Source organism: Neoarius graeffei, chromosome 28, assembly GCF_027579695.1.
Source record: "Neoarius graeffei isolate fNeoGra1 chromosome 28, fNeoGra1.pri, whole genome shotgun sequence".
NCBI lineage: Eukaryota > Metazoa > Chordata > Actinopteri > Siluriformes > Ariidae > Neoarius > Neoarius graeffei.
The window spans coordinates 17,029,986-17,052,511 of record NC_083596.1 but is presented as its reverse complement, the minus strand read 5'-3'; the positions used below and the strand labels follow the sequence as shown (position 1 = coordinate 17,052,511).

The window sequence follows — 22,526 nt, the reverse complement described above, 5'->3', positions numbered from 1 at the left end:
CTATACTTTTTGATTTCCAAATACCCTAAAGTTAACAAATCACAGGGAGCGAGAGCTTAATGGGACCTAGTGCACATTATCCAGGCATCTGACTGAAGCAACAAGAAGACTTTTCTGCTTCAAATAAGGTGGTGTAAGCTCAGTGTTTCTAAAATTCACTTTACCAAGACTTGTCAATGATCAAAGCAAGGTAAACACACTTTCTTTGTGGTAAAACTTGAACTTTGGCCAAATGCAGGCTTATAGTACTTGAGTCCAGGACTCAGACTCGAGTCCGACACATGCCTTAATGTTAAGGACTTGTGACTTGACTTGGACTTGAGCACTGATGACTCGGACTTGGACTCGTGCATTAGATATTTATTTGGCATAAGATATTTACATCCCTCCAAAATCTCCCATAATTGTTCAATTTTGCTAAACTGTGATAGAAAATGTATTTTAGCCAAAAGCGAGCAAACATGTCTGAATAATACTGGTATCCCGCCCATGTTTACTGTTGAGAAATGAAAAATGTTCATTTATCGGTTATTCATGGTTGCTGAATAAAGCTTCTGATTTCTTTGTGGGCTTCTCTGGTGTTGTTTACCCATTATGTTGTGCATGCAGAGCGGACATGTCCGGTGCTGAAGCAGCCAAGGGTCCACACACTCCTTGTGGAACTCATGCGCACATGAGATGATCCTCAGGTCCTTCGAAGGAGGAGAAAAGAAACATCTGAAAGCCTGTCCATCACATCATAGACACATAATGCACATGACTACACCTGTCAACTTATCAGAAATTATTAATTATTTTGAAAAAAAAAAATTGTGTTTTCACTGTGTTATCTAACTTCTCATGGGTTGCATTCCATATTTCACATTCTGTCACTGGGAAAGTACGCTTGCTCCATTTCTATATGTCTATATCCATTTTTATTTTTGTCTCTCTCCTTTTCTTCTTCTTCTTCTCCTCTTTCTTCATTTCTTCCCTCACCTGTCCATCCAGGAACTCCTCGAGGCAGATGGCACACATAGGGCCAGAGTTGGAGCTGCTATTTGACCCTCGACCACCACGTGGATGATGGGATCCTCCTGAGCAGCCCTGAGAGCTGTAGGTACGCGTCTCCAGCCTGCTAATGGCCCGCATGGTCTGCTGGTGCACCGAGTCCTGGGAACCAGGTAAGAAAGCAAAAAGGATTCAATCTGTGCTGTCATATTAGCTTACAAAATGGCTTAACTCAAATGTACAATTTACGACAAAACAAGGGATGTCATACTGATACAGATATTACATCAATTCAACTGTGGAATAGATCCATTCCGGGCTGCTTATCCATCAGGGTTGCGGGGGGGAGTTGGAACCCATCCCAGCTGACACCGGGCGAGAGGTACTGTAGGACGATAGATTGGCGACCCTTGGCAGGGCTCAGGGCTAACACAGACACAAGCAACCATTCACACTCATGCACTGTAAAAAAAGAATAGTTGAGAATACTTGAAATTTCAAGGCAACAGTCTGCATTAAGAATTTTATGTTTTGCCAATGATGTGCCCATGATAATCCAAACTATGATAAAACTGTTATCTTTATTAAGAATTCTTAATTAAGTCAATTTTCAATTCCTCATTCTGCCAACATAGATTTCTCTTTTTGCTGAACAGTGGCATTCACAGTAGTACAAAAAGGCAATTGAGGTTATCAGACTTTTTTGGGGGGCTTTTTTCACCTTTATTTGGATAGGACAGTGTAGAGACAGGAAATGAGCAGGAGAGAGGGACCGGGAAATGACCTCAGGTCGGAATCGAACCCGGGTCCCCGGATTTATGGTATGGCGCCTTATCCACCTGAGCCACACCCACGACGTGGGTTTTAAAAACTTTATTTCAATATTGAAGTTTTGTAATTGTGTAGAACAATGAAAAAAGGCATGTATAGTTTAATGATAAATTGTGATAACCTCGGGGGCGTCGTGGCTCAGGTGGATAAGGTGCCATACCATAAATCCGGGGACCCGGGTTTGGTTCCGACCTGAGGTCATTTCCCGATCCCTCCCTGTCTCTCTCTCTCCCGCTCATTTCCTGTCTCTACGCTGTCCTATCCAAATAGAGGTAAAAAAAAATTGTGATAACCTCAATTGCATTTTTGCACTACTGTGAATGCCACTGTTCAGCAAAAAGAGAAATCTATGTTGGCAGAATGAGGAATTGAAAATTGACTTAATTAAGAATTCTTAATAAAGATAACAGTTTTATCATAGTTTGGATTATCATGGGCACATCGTTGGCAAAACATCAAATTCTTAATGCAGACGGTTGCCTTGAAATTTCAAGTATTCTCAACTATTTTTTTTTACAGTGTGGGCAATTTAGAATAGCCATTTGACCTAATCTGCATGTCTTTGCACTGTGGGAAGAAACCAAAGCACCTGGAGTAAACCCACACAGGCATGAGAAGAATATGCAAACCGCACAGAAAGGCCCCAGTTGGCCACAAGATTTGAACCCAGAACCTTCTTGCTGTGAGGTGACAGAGCTAACTACTGCACCACTGTACCACCAAAGGACTAGAGCTTGCTAGCAATATAAACAAATGCACTGAAAAAAAAAAAAAACTCATCATGTGATTGGGGACTCTCCTATTGGGAGGTATATATACACACTAAATAATTTTACCTCATATATACACAAAGAGGAGATTTTATAATTAACAGTTATTCCATGAAATCAAGTCATACATGAGCTGACAGCTGATGAGGCACGTAGCGCCGAGTTGGCTATAAGCCATGCATGACGAGATTGAGTGGAATAACTGTTTTATTCTATCCACATTCACTGGATTTTGAGAAACAGAGCATTTTTATTTTTTGCAAATTCGATAAATAAAAACTTTTGTTAAAAAAGCAACAAAATATACTTTCATTCCATATTTTGTTGCTTTTTTAATTTTTGGATTTTGTTCTCGAGTAGAGTTTTTATTTTGTCCTCGGTTGATTCAGCAACACGCTCCGCCATTTTGTTTTTCTCTACTCATGATATATGAGCCGATAGCCTAGTAGTAGAGCGCTCAGTTGCTCGTATCCAGTGAATGTGGATAGAATAATTCTGGCTTTAATTACTACAATTCTTGTCATTGGTTTTCAGATATAGAGGCCATTAAAATTTAGCACTAGTGACTTAATACTATACTTATTCTGTTCCATTAAAATCAGCTGTTACACTACGTTCAGACTGCAACCTGAAACGACCCATATCCGATTTGTTGTGAAATCCGATTTTTTTGTTAGGCCGTTCACATTACCAATTATATGAGACTTGTATGCGATCTCCAATATGAACGGAAAACGACCCAAAAGTGTCCCGCATGCGCAAATTGACACGTAATAAGCTCATCTACGTAATACGTAAACAAAAAAAAAAGCGCGCACTCTTCATGTTTAATGATTTCTTTTTTGTTTGTTTGTTTAATTATCTGGTTAGTGTTAAAGTGTGAGGTCTCGTGTGTGTTTTTGTTTCTGAACTGAAATGAAAACGTGTAGCCTGGTAACGAGGGTTGACTCCTAAATGTCTCTCTAATTTCTATATAAGTGCACTACATGTTACTAGGAAGTAATGGATTTTTAAACTCTATATAGTGCACTCGAGCTTCAGTAGGCAGTCATTTGGGATACGGCCGCTGTATTACCAAACTCTTAATTCAGGCTTAATAATTTGCACATATTTATTTCGTCATATTAATAAACTTTTTCTACATTTTTATAAATATTTATTTAGATTGTTTATAGCCAGCTGAATTCTGCAACTTCTCTCAGCGCTGGCTCAAGGTGCATAAACACCAGTGCAGTTTGCGATGGAGATGAGGCGAGACCTGGCGATGTGGTTTTTGTGGCGGCGGCGGAACTCACACAATAATCTGATTAATGTGGGCAGCAGACTAATGAGACCGAAGGTGTCAAATTACTGGAAATTTCCAGAACAATCTTATAATCTTGTAATACAGGATGGTTTAAGTTATAAATCAGTTATAGAAACTGTTTTATTTAATCAGGCTAACAGATAAACATCCAGGTCCCTACCAAATCCACCATTAGCTTGATCAATTCTATAAAAGTCTATTTAAATTCTGAAAACTGTACAAATGTTGTTGTTTTCCACCAAAGAGGCGGGATTAGCCAACGCAGAATAGTGACGTTTGTCTCTTGTTGATGACGTGTAGGTCGCATGAATGCGACCTGTCCGGTCAGACTGCAGTCGCATGTGAAAATATCGGATATGCATCGGAATTAGGACCACATATCCAAGCGGCCTGGGTCGCATGTGAAAAAATCGGATCTGTGTCGTTCAGATTGTCAATAACAAATCGGATACAGGTCGCATATGGGCAAAAAAATCGGATATGGGTCGTTTCAGGGTGTAGTCTGAACGTAGTCTTAGTCCCTTAAGCCTCAAATTCTTAGTTATTTGCTTAGGTTGTATTCTGTTTTACTCCTAAGTAACTAAGAAAAAAATCTCAGTGAAATTACCAAAGGTGTTATGGTGCATGTCTACTTGTAGATTTTGTAGCTCCATGCTGCTGCCTCACCACTTTCTGCCTGGTGGGTGTTTTATAAAATTTACATGAATTTGGTTATAGCAAATACCAGTCTACTGTTGCCAGTTAGCTAAACACAGTGAGGCAGTTTGACCTGTTTGAATAAATCTTCACCAGACACTGAAACCAGATTTCGCTACATCATGCACTGGCGGACATGGCAGAGCTCTGTGGTGAAGGGAACACAACGTGATATAATGGAACTCAATTTGGTCGCAAAAGCATATGAAAAATGAAATAGGTTCTATTTTGGAACTGCTCCAACTAACAGGACTACATTAACTATAAATGAGGCTTTGCACCCCTCTACATACTTGAGAGTAGTGCATAATTTATGACTGTAATAATAGCAACAGAGCACAAATGTGGAAAAAAAAAATAGCAACACTGCAATATCCTCATTCAGGACTAATGGACCTAGACATGTCTTGAGATTTGCCTCGGAAACTATGCAGGATTTTACTTGGATTCGACTTAGTCTTTGGATTTGTCATGGATATGACTTTGGACTTGGCATGGATATGACTTTGGATTGAACTTGTTCTTTGGATTTGACCTGGCTTTGCCTTTGGAATTTGCTTGTACATTGGATTCTCATCTCATTCTCATCTCATTATCTCTAGCCGCTTTATCCTGTTCTACAGGGTCGCAGGCAAGCTGGAGCCTATCCCAGCTGACTACGGGCGAAAGGCGGGGTACACCCTGGACAAGTCGCCAGGTCATCACAGGGCTGACACATAGACACAGACAACCATTCACACTCACATTCACACCTACGGTCAATTTAGAGTCACCAGTTAACCTAACCTGCATGTCTTTGGACTGTGGGGGAAACCGGAGCACCCGGAGGAAACCCACGCGGACACGGGGAGAACATGCAAACTCCGCACAGAAAGGCCCTCGCCGGCCACGGGGCTCGAACCCGGACCTTCTTGCTGTGAGGCGACAGCGCTAACCACTACACCACCGTGCCGCCCGTACATTGGATTTAACTTGGTTTTTGGATTGAACTTGGATATGATTTTGAAACTGACTTGGATTTTGGATTTGCCTTAGATATGACTTTAGAATTTATTTGGATTTGACCTGCATATGACTGAACCTGACTTGGGTAAGACTTTGGATTTGACTTGGATGTGATGTAGAAATGATTTATACTAAATTTGGACATGGGGGTAAAATGACTCCACAACACTGGCAAAAAAAAAAAAAAGTCCCTCCCATGCCAGGATCTGGTCTTCCCAGGCAGTTTCCTGTCCCAGTATTAACCAGTTCTTGAGGTGCATAGGTCCAGTGCCAATCTCTGTTTCCACAGCCCTTGGCTTCTCGCCTTTTATATAGCTAGGGTCACAGTGGGGGTGCTGGTCCTCTGGTAACTGCAAAGGTTTGACTCCCTACTCACATCTGTATTGCAGCATGCCTTGCCAAATGGCAGTAGGTACCATTTTTATGGCCTGACCATGAGTAGAACTTGCGATCTCCTGGTCAAGAAGCAGACATGCTAACCACAAGGCCAACTCGCGGTTCACAATACTGGTGTGCCAACAAATCATGTTTGTAAAAGGCTGAAAAGTGACATGCTTACCCAAGTTCGGTTGGACCTGCAGCGAGAACGAAAGGCAAAGATCATAATGATTGCCACCACGACCAAGACGACTGTCAAGAGGATTCCCACTTCATAATGAGGCTAGAGCAGGAGAGAAAGCAAGCGTGTCAAAATGAACATTCTTTGTCCATTCTGGGTGTGTATGCATGCATGGTGTGTGTGCGTGTTTAAGTGTGTGCTCACCCATTTTGGTGTCTCCATCATGATGTTGATCTCGACCTTGGCCTCCTCGTTCTTATTGACCAGTCCCATCAGCTTCTCAGCGTCTGCTGCCTTCACCATCACCACTGGCTTCTTCAGTAAGCCAGAATTCAACTGAGTGTGAGAGAGTGTGAGGTCACTTATTCATTCACTTTATCCATTCAATGTAGCTACTCTGATTTCATCACACACACACAATTACCTCAATAGCAGCGTTAACATCGTCGGTGATGTCAAAAATGACAGCCTGAGCTCCCCTGTTGAGAGCCAGCCGAGCCTGAGAGAGAGAGAGAGAGAGAGAGAGAGAGAGAATCAGTTAAAATGGAGTTTAAATATCCCACTTGCCACTAGAGGGTAGTGTAACCACACAACATCGTAGCGATGTTAAAGTCTGGTCATTATGCAATCTTCAAAACTCCTCCACCAAGTGACCTTGTGTGATATATTGTGTCTCTCTCTCTGTGTGTCTCTCTCTCTGTATGTCTGTCTCTGTGTGTGTTGAAGCATTCAACCTTGTTATGTCACATACCTTCACCCAAGAAAAAAAGAGCTACACCCTCAAACACAACATGAAAATTGTGAAATTTTGCATGTGCACCAAGGACTGGAGGAAAACCCAGCCAACAGAAACACACACCTGCTTTCAGGTCTTTTAGAAAACGTACAAGAACACAAACACGATGTGGGTGAAACGCTCACTCAGCGAATACATTAATCATGGGTTAATGAATACACTGCTTTAAAGGCCTGAGCTCATCCGAGAGAGAGAGAGAGAGAGAGAGAGAGAGAGAGAGAAAATCCATGACTAACAAGCATAGTCACTCACTTCCTCCCACAGTAGACAACAACTCTCACACCCCATATCCCACTCTCCCCATCCTGTCTGCTTCTGTTCTCTATTCTCTGTGAGAGAAACTTGCCATTTTACATTCTTCCATTCTATACGTTTACATTTTACAGAGAAACCGCTTAGCGTAAACTCTTCTTCTGTCCTGGAGACTTCATCGTGATGAGAAACTGCATCATAATTGTTACAAAGCACCAACATCTAAGACTTCTTCCATAAATGTTATTATTCTATCCACATTCACAGGATATGAGCAATCGTGCGCTCTGATTGGCTACTGTACTACTAGGCTCATATACCATGAGTAGAGAAAAACAAAATGGCGGCGTGTGTTACTGAACCAAACAAGGACGAAATAAAAACTCTACTTGAAAACAAAACCGCCCCCAAAAAATGCAATTAAAAAAAAAAGCAACAAAACATGGAATGAAAGTATTTGATGGTACTGCAAGAACGTATCTTTTTTTCCCGCCAAGAATTATTATTGTAGCATTTTTCACAAATTGTTACTGTCATTTCGCCGGTTTGTTTACATTCTAAGCAGAAATTATTTTGTCGGACATTTTGTATAAAGTGGCGGCACGGTGGTGTAGCGGTTAGCGCTGTCGCCTCACAGCAAGAAGGTCCGGGTTCGAGCCCCGTGGCCGGCGAGGGCCTTTCTGTGCGGGGTTTGCATGTTCTCCCCGTGTCCGCGTGGGTTTCCTCCGGGTGCTCCGGTTTCCCCCACAGTCCAAAGACATGCAGGTTAGGTTAACTGGTGACTCTAAATTGACCGTAGGTGTGAATGTGAGTGTGAATGGTTGTCTGTGTCTATGTGTCAGCCCTGTGATGACCTGGCGACTTGTCCAGGGTGTACCCCGCCTTTCGCCCGTAGTCAGCTGGGATAGGCTCCAGCTTGCCTGCGACCCTGTAGAACAGGATAAAGCGGCTAGAGATAATGAGATGAGATGAGATTTTGTATAAAGTTTATTGAATTTGCAAAAAATGAAAATGCTCTTTTTCTCAAAATCCAGTGAATGTGGATAGAATAAAACAGTTATTCCAGTCAATCTCATCGTACACGGTTTATAGCCGACGAGGCGCATATGTACGACTTGATTTAGTAGAATAACTGTTAAATAGATGTTTAAAAAAAAAACAACCCTTCACCACATGAAGTTTTTCTCTGTTAAGCAACACATTTTCCAAAAAGAAAAAAAAAACATTTATTATGAGTCTTAGATTATATGCCGTGTAATTCATAATCGCAGTAAGCAGTCCTTTGAAATGGTCTGAATATAACAAGCCGTTCTTTCTCCATGTATAATATTGATCTTAAGATAATACCTCTGGCATTCGGTCACGTTCTTTTGTGGTTGAACCATTTTGCTATTTTCAGCCTTTATTTTGGCTTCGTTTGTTTTGTTCCGAATGAAAATTGCATTTTCAGGAACAAAGGGGTCGTCTAAATGGCCACAATGTCAGAACTGACTTGTCTTCATCCCATTATGGGAACATTCAATCATGGCAAAACGAGTAATGGTGACCACACATATGCACACAGAACAGGAGGAACATTCAGGATTCCAACCACAGCTTTATGTCCTACTGATGGAGCAGTAAAAACCATTTACAGATCATTACTTGATGCTATTAATCAAGTACATTTCAGTGCTAGGACTGACTCCAAAAGAACCGAACATTATCCTTACATGACACTACAGTACATTTATTCCTTGACAGGACGCTTCGATATACATGATCGCCAGGTGAGGCAGAACCCAGACCAGAATCTAGCTGAACGTTTGAGGGTTAAAGTACTTGCTCAAGGAGGTACTGGGATTTAAACTAAGCAAAGAACCTTAACCACTGAGTTCCTGCTTGTCCCATTCCTGCTCAACATATAAACCTTTCCAATACACCCAAGTTGTTTGTTAAAATGGGTTAGAAATGATAGACATTAAAGATAATATTTCGCTTGGGCAGCAATCATTTATTTCTATTTGTCTGACACAGAGACAAGCTTGCACTCGTACTTAGGCATACACGAGTGTGCAAAAGTCTTAGGCACATGTAAAGAAATACCGTCGACCAAAAATGGCTTAAAAATAATGAAACAATGTTTTGACATAAAAAAATACTATAAACAGTACGCAGTAAGCCATATTACATGAAACAAAGTCAATATTTGGTGTGAGACGACCCTTTGCTTTAAAAAAATAGTAGTCTGAGGTACAGTGAGTGCAGTTTTATAAGGAAATGAGCTGTAGGTTTTACTGAGCATCTTACAGAACCAGCCACGGTTCTTCTGGACACTTTGACTGTCACACTTGTGTCTTAATTTTGCACCAAAACCCAGTAGCCTTCATTATGTTTTCTTTTTTCATCTGAAAAGTGCTCCCTTATGTAATATGCTGTTCGGATACAAACCTTTTTCCCCCTGTAACATTTAATTTTGTGCTGGAAAACGAACGTTTGGGACTCTAAAATGTTTTTGTATTGACTCGATAATGTAGAAGTCATAAAATAGAAATCTATAGTAAAGTTTGTTTGAAAAAAAAAAGGTGTCTAAAAAAAAGGTGTCTTCTACCGGAGAGTAATTTCTTATTTTAGAACTAACATTAAACAATTAAATAATATTGGCCAGCGTTGAGTGGTATATCAGATATATTCCTTTCAGCTAGCATGATACTGAACAACTCAAAGATGAGTTCAATACCATGCTAGCTGAATGGAATATATCTGATATACCACGAAAAAAGCCATTATAATAATAATAATAATTATTATTATTATTATACATAGACATTCCCTTCGGTTGTTCAACGCGTCTCTCTCTTTCAAAATTCTCTCAAAATCTTCCATATTTAACGAAGCAAACCTGGCAGCCATGTTTGTTTACAAATTGTCCCAGTCGCTCGCTAGTGTGGAAGTTTTACGTCTCCGATGTGTAACGGCATGTTGTCTTGACAACCATGCAATATCGTAAACCATATTCAACACTCATTCGCCATTGGGTAGAGTGACATAATACACGTAGGACAAGCGATATGCTAACAATACTGCATGCTATCAAACCAAATGAATGGAACCTGCTAGACGAGAATAGAACATGTTTTTATCTCATCTCATTTCATTATCTCAAGCCGCTTTATCCTGTTCTACAGGGTCGCAGGCAAGCTGGAGCCTATCCCAGCTGACTACGGGCGAAAGGCGGGGTACATCCTGGACAAGTCGCCAGGTCATCGCAGGGCTGACACATAGACACAGACAACCATTCACACTCACATTCACGGTCAATTTAGAGTCACCAATTAACCTAACCTGCATGTCTTTGGACTGTGGGGGAAACCGGAGCACCCGGAGGAAACCCATGCGGACACGGGGAGAACATGCAAACTCCACACAGAAAGGCCCTTGCCGGCCCCGGGGCTCGAACCCAGGACCTTCTTGCTGTGAGGCGACAGCGCTAACCACTACACCACCGTGCCACCCACATGTTTTTATTCCATCGAAAAAGTGTCCTGGATGTATAATAATTTATTATGTTTAATTTGATGTATAATTACATGAGGGTTACTGATAGGCTAATATAGAGATAAACAAAACTCCAAATCAGGAATCAGAATTGTTATGGAATTATTATAGGAGCAGTGAGATAATTTTTAGAATTATTAGAGGTTGGAAAAGCTTAACTGTCCCCTCAGGGCTTCTGCCCCCCCCCACACACACACACCCGCTACGCTCAAACAGCCACGGGAGCCCTGAAGGCACGAACGATCACAGAAGCTCACACACACACACACACCCATACAGAAACAACAGGATAGTCAACATACATATATATTATTTACCAGCTGGGAGGTCCGTATCGTGAAATACTGTGACCGAGGTCTTGAAAGTACTGAGCGAGGCCCTCTGGGCCAAGGTCAGTATTCAAGGCCGAGGTCACGGTATTTCACCATACGGACCGACCTTAAGCTGGTAAATAATATATTAATTTTTTTCTTTACCAAATTCTAACAGAAAACGAGAGCTCCCGAAAGGGAAAACCGAGCCGAGCCACCATTTTGAATCCTCATTCATGGCTGTAATGCAAATGGCTTCCTCCTCGGTATACAAGTGCACTTCCATGACAGGAAAAAAAACCCCTACATTTTGCTGCCTATGTAGTCCCCTATTCATACAAATAGGAGTCATTCAGGATTCAGCCATGTTTTTGCTCGGCGTTAGCAAGTTACAGGTTTTTAGCTTTCTCCCGAAATGTTTTCTTTTATTTTGTCTTCCTCAGGGTAGTAAAACTCGCTTTCGCTGTGAACACTGTCGTTATCGCTATCCATGCTGTAAAATTAATGCTATTCTCCTGAGAAATGCTGGCAAAAATGTATAAGATTTTTGATAATCTTATAAATAAATCTTATAAAAAAAAGATAAATGTTGACAAAAAATGCTACTATGTTTGCTGTTGTTGTGAATGAACGAGTCGCCAGAGGTCCATAACTGGCAATACGGACCCGCTCACCAGCCAATCAGAGCGCAGGATTTGATGGAAACCGGACCGCGAAAAAAACAATTTATTACTACAGTATATAATTTTTGATGGATGCATATATGGGCAGTTGTTGAATTTTGTCAACAAATTAATCCTGTCAATAAGCATGTGTCTGTGTAATGCAAATTCAAGGGATGAAACAAAGCTGCTCTTCGAAAATTCCATTCAACATGGAATCATTTCAATAATAAAAAAAAAATCATAAAGCATTCATGAATGTGTGCAAAAGTTCAACAGGGGCCCTTAAACTCTCATTATACGGGATCTTAGAGTTCTTTTCTCAGAACAGGAAAACATATCAAAATTCTCATCTGGGGTAATAATAAACTGTACAATTATGAAAGGTAAATATTAGGTTGAAATTTTCAAGTATATTCCAAAAGAGCAGAATCGTGTCATACAATGTATATGTTAAGTACGGAATAAAATGGAGCACGTGATGATAGGAAAATAATCAACAAGGTGGTGCGATGCAGGCCCAGACAAACTGACATTACGATTACCACCCTGAAGTTGATTATTTTCCAACAGAAAAATATTTCAAAGTGTTTTATTCTACAGCAGTTTCTCAACCACTGGGCCGCGCCCCACTAAGCGCCATCAAGTGGGCCGCGAAATTTTTTCAAGTTTGAAGCCAAATACTAAATAGTTCAGGATGTCGTAGTGTCCCAAATCTGGTAGCTGGTTTGCCATATGCTTTTCAAGTGGAATAAATACATTTGGGGTAAATTATATGGATCTGTGATGCCTGCTGGAAGAGAAGAACAGGGAGGATTGAGAATCGAGCGGCTGTGGTTTGTTTACACCCGATACTAAAACTTGTAACATCCTAGCAACCTTTTCAAAGATGTGTACAAAAAGCCCAGAAACTCCTATTTACCTGGGCAAAAACAATACAAGATTTATCTTGTAGTGTCCTGATCCCCAGAGCTTGAACTCGGCCACATATAAAAAGTTGTTCTCCTCCATGCGCTTCCAGGTTTTCATCTGTGTGTCCGTGTAGAACGATGTCGGCAGCACCAGGTAGTTTGAGATGTCGGGGAACTCAATGGATGGATAATTTTCCGACTCATAATGAATGAATGAATTACTTTATTTAAACACGCTAAGTTGATCCGCAGAGCTGGTAGGGTTGTGTACAGATACAAATGCAACCCCGATTCCAAAAAAGTTGGGCCAAAGTACAAATTGTAAATAAAAACGGAATGCAATGATGTGGAAGTTTCAAAATTCCATATTATATTCAGAATAGAACATAGATGATATATCAAATGTTTAAACTGAGAAAATGTATCATTTAAAGAGAAAAATTAGGTGATTTTAAATTTCATGACAACAACACATCTCAAAAAAGTTGGGACAAGGCCATGTTTACCACTGTGAGCCATCCCCTTTTCTCTTTACAACAGTCTGTAAACGTCTGGGGACTGAGGAGACAAGTTGCTCAAGTTTAGGGATAGGAATGTTAACCCATTCTTGTCTAATGTAGGATTCTAGTTGCTCAACTGTCTTAGGTCTTTTTTGTCGTATCTTCCGTTTTATGATGCGCCAAATGTTTTCTATGGGTGAAAGATCTGGACTGCAGGCTGGCCAGTTCAGTACCCGGACCCTTCTTCTACGCAGGCATGACGCTGTAATTGATGCAGTATGTGGTTTGGCATTGTCATGTTGGAAAATGCAAGGTCTTCCTTGAAAGAGACGTCGTCTGGATGGGAGCATACGGTATGTTGCTCTAGAACCTGGATATACCTTTCAGCATTGATGGTGTCTTTCCAGATGTGTAAGCTGCCCGTGACACATGCACTAATGCAACCCCATACCATCAGAGATGCAGGCTTCTGAACTGAGCGCTGATAACAACTTGGGTCGTCCTTCTCCTCTTTAGTCCGAATGACACGGCGTCCCTGATTTCCATAAAGAACTTCACATTTTGATTCGTCTGACCACAGAACAGTTTTCCACTTTGCCACAGTCCATTTTAAATGAGCCTTGGCCCAGAGAAGACGTCTGCGCTTCTGGATCATGTTTAGATACGGCTTCTTCTTTGCACTATAGAGTTTTAGCTAGCAATGGCGGATGGCACAGTGAATTGTGTTCACAGATAATGTTCTCTGGAAATATTCCTGAGCCCATTTTGTGATTTCCAATACAGAAGCATGCCTGTATGTGATGCAGTGCCGTCTAAGGGCCCGAAGATCACGGGCACCCAGTATGGTTTTCCGGCCTTGACCCTTACACACAGAGATTCTTCCAGATTCTCTGAATCTTTTGATGATATTATGCACTGTTGATGATGATATCTTCAAACTCTTTGCAATTTTACACTGTCGAACTCCTTTCTGATATTGCTCCACTATTTGTCGGCGCAGAATTAGGGGGGTTGGTGATCCTCTTCCCATCTTTACTTCTGAGAGCCACTGCCACTCCAAGATGCTCTTTTTATACCCAGTCATGTTAATGACCTATTGCCAATTGACCTAATGAGTTGCAATTTGGTCCTCCAGCTGTTCCTTTTTTGTACCTTTAACTTTTCCAGCCTCTTATTGCCCCTGTCCCAACTTTTTTGAGATGCGTTGCTGTCATGAAATTTCAAATGAGCCAATATTTGGCATGAAATTTCAAAATGTCTCACTTTCGACATTTGATATGTTGTCTATGTTCTATTGTGAATACAATATCAGTTTTTGAGATTTGTAAATTATTGCATTCCGTTTTTATTTACAATTTGTACTTTGTCCCAACTTTTTTGGAATCGTGATTGTAATTACAAACACAAAAGACTAAAAATATACACAGTCTTTAAAAAAAAAACCTTAAAATCTGTTAATTATCTGTTAATTATCTTCACATTAAGTTAATTAATAATATGCATAACTACTGTCTTTGTATCTAGTTAGGGCTACAATAGGATCAAAATTTATTCTACTAATGTCAAATTTAGTTAGTAAATTTTCCTTTCATAGGAAAAATCCCTCTTTGTTAGCGTGTAATGATCGAATCCCCTTGAGTAGTTTCTACATCCACTTCTTTTGAGTGGACTTCTTGGTTTTAATAACTGGCTTGTTTGCTGAACACAAACATAGCAATAAGTTCTTGTGTTAATGCACCAGACTCCACTTTTGGATCATTAATCCCTTTTGACTGAGAATGACCTGCATGTATGGTTTTATGTCGGCTTCTGATACATCCATACAGTTTTAAATACAACACCTACGTACAATTAAAAACAGTTTTTATTGCATTTATTTAATTCCTGGGCTCCCATCTGTAACAGGGAGTGATGTTGCATTTCATGAATACACTTTAATAGATTATTAGATTCTAATAGAACAGATGATCCAAAATAATTGAGGATCTTTTTTAATGGGCCCCGACTCATTACAAGTATGAATAGGTGGGCCTCAAAGTAGAAAAGGTTGAGAACCCCTGTTCTACAACATTGTCAAGTGTTTTTATTTTTTTTAAATTAATAATTATATTTGGGGGGTGGCACAGTGGTGTAGTGGTTAGCACTGTCGCCTCACAGCAAGAAGGTCCTGGGTTCAAGACCAGCGGCCGCCGAGGGCTTTTCTGTGTGGAGTTTGCATGTTCTGTCTGTGTCGGTTTCCTCCGGGTGCTCCGGTTTCCTCCACAGTCCAAAGACATGCAGGTTAGGATAATTGGTGGCTCTACATTGACCCTAGGTGTGAGTGTGAATGGTTGTTTGTCTTTATGTGTCAGCCCTGCGACTTGTCCAGGGTGCACCCCGCCTCTCGCCCATAGTCAGCTGGGATAGGCTCCAGCTTGCCTGCGACCCTGTAGAACAGGATAAGTGGCTATAGATGATGGATAGATGGATGAATTACATTTGGGGGGAAGCCAAGGCCAAATGGTTAGAGAAAAAGTTTTGGGACCAAAAGGTTGCTGATTTCATTCCCTGAACCAGCAGGACTGGCTCAAGTGTCTTTGAGTAAGGCACCTAACCCCCAACTGCTATGGCAAGAGTGGTGGCGTACCTTGTGTCTGATTAGCCAAAGAAAAACTGATGACGTGATTCCGGCCATAAAATAACATAACAATAACATCATTAAAAATAAAGCATAACCATGAAAGATAACCTCCTCTGTCCTGCAGATTGCTGCATTTCAGAAAACCGTTGACACCCGAGAATTCTTCCAAAAAACTTCAAATAAATGCCTCCTTTATGTGAGAGAAATGTCACTATATAAACAATTATACCTTTGTTTTATTCAATAAAACTTTAAAATCTGTTTATTATTAGTCTTAGGTCACATATTAAAACGAATACATTCATATAAACTTTGCAGCCAACATGACTGCCAAAGCTGGCGTTATAGAAAATAAATCAATGCCTTCTGACCAATTGGATTCAAGAATTCAGCAGCAATCTGGTATAAAACATTTTACAACCCCAAATCAGAAAAAGTTGGGACGGTATGTTGAAATTGAAATTAAAACTGAAAACAATGATTTGTAAATAATCTTTGGCTTGTATTGCACTCAAAACAATACAACAGCACATTATTTGATGTTTTGATGACTTATTTCGATTTGATTCTTGCAACACGTTTCAAAAAAGTTGGGACGGTAAAGCATTTACCACTTTGTAACTTTTCACAACACTTAAGATGATGTTTAGGGACTAAAGACACCAAGTGATGAAACATTTCAGGTGTTATTTTGTCCCATTCTTCCTGCATACAGGTCTTAAGGTGTGCAATAGTACAATAGTCCTTTTCTTCTTTGGTCTGGACCACATGCCGTCCATTTCTTCTAAAAAAAAAGACCTGGAATACTGATTCGTCTGACCACAATACACATTTCCACTGTGTGATGGACCATCCCAGATGCCTCCGAACCCAGAGAAGTCAATGGCACTTCTGGACACAGTTAACATAAGGCTTCCTTTTTGCACAGTAAAGATTTAGCTGGCATTTGTGGACGCAACTCTGTGTTGTAGAGGTAGACAAAGGTTTGCCAAAGTAATCCCGAGCCCATGTGGTTATATTAGCTATAGATGAATGACGGTTCTTGATGCAGTGCCATCTGAGAGATCAGAGATCACAGGTGTTCAGATTAGGCTTGCGCCCTTGCCCTTTATGCACTAAAATTCCTCCAGACTCCTTGAATCGTTTAATGATATTATGCACCATAGAGGGTGAAATATTCAAATCCCTTCATATCTTTCTTAAATAATTGTTTTTAAACATTTCAATAATTTTCTAATGCATTTGTTGACAAACTGGAGATCCTCGGCCCATCTTTCCTCCTCAATGATGAGGCCTTTCCTGGATACTGATTTTGTACCAAATCATGATTACAATCACCTGTTGACAATCACATCATTAATTTGCACTAGCAGCGCTAGCGCAAACTGTTACTCTCACTCAGAATCTTTCTACTTTCTTCTTCTTCTTCTCCTAATGCTTTTTAGGACGCTATTTCTCCCTCCGTTTTCAACCAATAATCACCAAATTTCACATGAAGAATACCTCTGGACTGAATTAAGTTCCTATGACTTTTGGTGCTGCTCTGGATCACCGAACCGGAATGATCCATGAAAGACGGGCTTTTTTTCAATCAATTATAACTCTGTCAATTTTCATGATTTTTTCAATCAGTTTTTTTTATTTTGTTCAGCAAAATGACCTTCACCTTGACCTTGAATTGACAAAGGTCAGCTAGCACAAATTACTGTGACTTTAGTCACAGTCTCTATCTAGTTATTTAATTGTTTTACCTCATTACTAACCCTAAATTTCCCCATCCCAACTTTTTTTGGAATGTGTTACAGGCCTGAAACAAAGGAATGGATGTATATTAACAAATGAAATGTAGTTGACCAGATAAAACATGACATATCTTGGGTTCACACACTCTGCATTGAAATACAAGTCAAAGTAAAATTAGAAATCAAAGCTTTCTTCTTTTATTTACACTTTCCATACCGTCCCAACTTTTTCAGATTTGGGGTTGTAGTACAACTATAGATATACAGTGGTGCTTGAAAGTTTGTGAACCCTTTAGAATGTTCGATATTTCTGCATAAATATGACCTAAAACATCATCAGATTTTCACACAAGTCCTAAAAGTAGATAAAGAGAACCCAGTTAAACAAATGAGACAAAAATATTATACTTGGTCATTTATTTATTGAGGAAAATGATCCAATATTACATATCTGTGAGTGGCAAAAGTATGTGAACCTCTAGGATTAGCAGTTAATTTGAAGGGGAAATTAGAGTCAGGTGTTTTCAATCAATGGGATGACTATCAGGTGTGAGTGGGCACCCTGTTTTATTTAAAGAACAGGGATCTATCAAAGTCTGATCTTCACAGCACATGTTTGTGGAAGTGTATCATGGCATGAAAAAAAGGAGATTTCTGAAGACCTCAGAAAAAGCGTTGTTGATGCTCATCAGGCTGGAAAAGGTTACAAAACCATCTCTAAAGAGTTTGGACTCCACCAATCCACAGTCAGACAGATTGTGTACAAATGGAGGAAATTCAAGACCATTGTTACCCTCCCCAGGAGTGGTCGACCAACAAAGATCACTCCAAGAGCAAGGCGTGTAATAGTCGGCGAGGTCACAAAGGGCCCCAGGGTAACTTCTAAGCAACTGAAGGCCTCTTTCACATTTGCTAATGTTAATGTTCATGAGTCCACCATCAGGAGAACACTGAACAACAATGGTGTGCATGGCAGGGTTGCAAGGAGAAAGCCACTGCTCTCCAAAAAGAACACTGCTGCTTGTCTGCAGTTTGCTAAAGATCACGTGGGACAAGCCAGAAGACTATTGGAAAAATGTTTTGTGGACAGATGAGACCAAAATATAACTTTTTGGTTTAAATGAGAAGCGTTATGTTTGGAGAAAGGAAAGCACTGCATTCCAGCATAAGAATCTTATCCCATCTGTGAAACATGGTGGTGGTAGTATCATGGTTTGGGCCTGTTTTGCTGCATCTGGGCAGGACGGCTTGCCATCATTGATGGAACAATGAATTCTGAATTATACCAGTGAATTCTAAAGGAAAATGTCAGGACATCTGTCCATGAACTGAATCTCAAGAGAAGGTGGGTCATGCAGCAAGACAACGACCCTAAGCACACAAGTCGTTTTACCAAAGAATGGTTAAAGAAGAATAAAGTTAATGTTTTGGAATGGCCAAGTCAAAGTCCTGACCTTAATCCAATCGAAATGTTGTGGAAGGACCTGAAGCGAGCAGTTCATGTGAGGAAACCCACCAACATCCCAGAGTTGAAGCTGTTCTGTACGGAGGAATGGGCTAAAATTCCTCCAAGCCGGTGTGCAGGACTGATCAACAGTTACCGCAAACATTTAGTTGCAGTTATTGCTGCACAAGGGGGTCACACCAGATACTGAAAGCAAAGGTTCACATAGTTTTGCCACTCACAGATATGTAACATTGGATCATTTTCCTGAATAAATAAATGACCAAGTACAATATTTTTGTCTCATTTGTTTAACTGGGTTCTCTTTATCTACTTTTAGGGCTTGTGTGAAAATCTGATGATGTTTCAGGTCATATTTATGCAGAAATATAGAAAATTCTAAAGGGTTCACAAACTTTCAAGCACCACTGTATTAGTATAATTAAATATTTTTTCAGGTCAGAACTGTGTGTGTGTGTGTGTGTGTGAGAGAGAGAGAGAGAGATTCAGTCTCTGGAATTTTCTGTGGCTTGTCTATAGTTATTTCTGGGCAATCTAAAGCAAACTGCCCAGTTAGGATTCTTGCTGTGTGTAAAGGTCATGTCTAAATCCCTCACACACACTCTCTCCTACCCAAACTAGAAGAATAATGTGTGAACTGGTGTGTGTTTTCCTGAGCTCAGCTCTCTCAGGGTGTGCATAGCTCGGTTTTGGAGCCCGACGTCACTCTGGCTGGGACAGCAGGAGGGAGAAATGGATGGAGGGTGTGTTAAAGGGGGTAATAACAGGGCTGCTGGGCGACTAGACCTCTTCAGAAGCAGGAAACATATAGGCCTGTCATTTCCCTAATAGTCCCAGTGTGCTGGACACACATACACACACACACACACTATTAGACCCTACTGGAGACCATACTGTCCACTGGAAAAGAGATTTCAGCCAGCTTATTTGCCTTGGAGGCAACAGTGAGACTCACCAAAACCGGGCGGTTAAAGAGTGAGCAAAAAGACCAAGAAACCTTTTTCCATCTTCACCTGTCCAGTTTGTTTGTTTACTCAGATTCTTATTCTCGATTAACAGGATTGTAACCCAGTGTGGTCTTCTGCTGTTCTAGCCTGATCACCATAAGGTTTAACATACCATATTGTGTGTTCTAAGTTGCTTTTCTGAACACCACGGTTGTAAAGAGTGGTTATTTGAGTTACTGTTGTCTTGCTGTCAGGTTGAACCTGGCCATTGTCCTCTGACCTCTCTCTTCAGTAAGCTGTTTCCATCTGCAGAAATCCCAATCACGAGATTTTCCCCCCACCACCACCACTCTTGTATAAAAATCCCAGGAGATCAGCAGTTTCTGAAATACTCAAACCAGCCTGTCTGGTACCAACAACCATGCCCCTGTCACTGAACATGTCACTCAGATCACAGTTTTCCCATTCTGATGTTTAATGTGAACATAACCTGTATTTGCATGATTTGATGCATTGTGCTGCTGCCACATGGTTGGCTGATTGGATAATTGCATGAATAAGAAGGCGAACAGGTGTTCATATTAAAGTGGCTGGAGTTTGGGTGTGTGTGTGTTTAAACAAGAGAGTTCGAATGACAGACATACAGACAAACCCTTTAATGTTTATAATTATCTCTTTCACTACTGTACACGCCTTTCTTTTTCTTTCTGTCTCTCTCTCTCTCCCCACACCTGTTCGTGCTCTCTCGGCCTCCACTCTGACACAGATTTGAAATGCAAAGTACAAGGCGACAGAAAAAGGCCACAGTCATCTGATAGGCTATCGGCACTTTAGCAGACTTCAAAGGGTTGCCGTTAGTGACAGGGCAGATAAAATCAGGGCGCGCTGAGACCTTCCTCTTTCATACACACACCATACACTGCCGGTACTGTTCTACAGGTGACTTCTTAAACTAATCGGCACAAAAAAAATCTATATACAGGGCTCCTACACTGTAAAAAATAGAATTATGCTTTGTTCAAGTAATTCCATATTCACAATTGAATGGACAAGAAAATATGAATAATTATTAACGAACAGAAAAATCCACATCAAACTGATAGGGTGCACCTCAATGATGTGTAAATATACAATAGTGAATAATCTGAATTCAAAATACATAATTGCCATGGGTGTTTATTCAGCGCATGCTCTTAATGACCAAGACACGGGGTTTCCTCTCCCAAATGCAAGGGCTGGGCAATGTGGTTCTCTCTCCAGTTGAAGTTCATGTTGTCGTGGCTCAGGTGGATAAGGCGCCATACCATAAATCCGGGGACCCAGGTTTGAGGCTGACCTGAGGTCATTTCCTGATCCCTCCCTGTCTCTCTCCTGCTCATTTCCTGTCTCTACACTGTCCTATCCAAATAAAGGTAAAAAAAAAAAAGCCCCCCCCAAAAATTGTGATAACCTCAATTGCCTTTTTGTACTACTGTGAATGCCACTGTTCAGCAAAAAGAGAAATTTATGTTGGCAGAATGAGGAATTGAAAATTGACAATTAAGAATTCTTAATAAAGATAACAGTGTTATCATAGTTAGTTTTTTTTTTTTCTTTTTTCTTTTTTATCAGACATCTAATTTTTGGGTTTGTTTACCTGACATGTTTCGACGTACAACTTCCGTCTTCCTCAGAGTGTCACCGGATGTTAATTGGTGACGCATCTTTTATCAGCTGCTGTTTCTGAAGGCGTGGCCTTCCTGTCTGGTTTGACAGGTCGGTCACGCCTTATACTGTCTGTTCGTCCCCTGCAAGATGTCACTCCAGGTATGGGAGAGCATGTATGCTCCCTCATCCCGGTTGATGGTCCTCGGGCTTCGCTTACGGATCTCTATGGCCTCCCTGATCCAGCGCTGATGTTTGTTATCTTCTAAAAAACATAGAGATCCGTAAGCGAAGCCCGAGGACCATCAACCGGGATGAGGGAGCATACATGCTCTCCCATACCTGGAGTGACATCTTGCAGGGGACGAACAGACAGTATAAGGCGTGACCGACCTGTCAAACCAGACAGGAAGGCCACGCCTTCAGAAACAGCAGCTGATAAAAGATGCGTCACCAATTAACATCCGGTGACACTCTGAGGAAGACGGAAGTTGTACGTCGAAACATGTCAGGTAAACAAACCCAAAAATTAGATGTCTGATAAAAAAGAAAAAAAAAAAAAACTAACTATATTTAATATAAGACATAATGAACGTAATCGAAAGAAAAAAAAAAGAAAAAAGTGTTATCATAGTTTGGATTATCATGGGCACATCGTTGGCAAAACATAAAATTCTTAATGCAGACGGTTGCCTTGAAATTTCAAGTATTCTCAACTATTCTTTTTTTACAGTGTACACATTTTCAAATTTAAAATTCCAGACTTTTTCCATACTCAAATTCTCAGGTTTGGAGACTTCAGCGAACAAACTACTCATATATTTAAAAGAATTACTTGAAAATCAAACAGGTACTCACATTATGACATACCACCAAAATGCATACCATATTTAGCTTGGCCTAAAATTTGTATCAGTGCCCTGATTTTGTCATAAATATATATACACATTACACAAAATACAGGATGCCACTCTGACGCACA

At 40.5% G+C, this 22,526-nt stretch overlaps 1 protein-coding gene across 2 annotated transcripts in view; it reads right to left on the bottom strand.

Annotated features, from left to right (window-relative positions):
- LOC132875841 (E3 ubiquitin-protein ligase RNF43) overlaps positions 1–22,526 on the bottom strand; it is a 211,425-nt gene that overhangs the window by 5,702 nt on the left and 183,197 nt on the right. For both annotated transcript variants that reach the window (XM_060912947.1, XM_060912948.1), the window contains exons 3-7: positions 6,582–6,656; positions 6,362–6,493; positions 6,158–6,259; positions 979–1,152; positions 590–692 (exon numbers count right to left, since the gene is read on the bottom strand). In XM_060912947.1, coding sequence (XP_060768930.1) covers positions 590–692; positions 979–1,152; positions 6,158–6,259; positions 6,362–6,493; positions 6,582–6,656 — 586 coding nt within the window. The remainder of the gene's footprint in view (positions 1–589; positions 693–978; positions 1,153–6,157; positions 6,260–6,361; positions 6,494–6,581; positions 6,657–22,526) is intronic.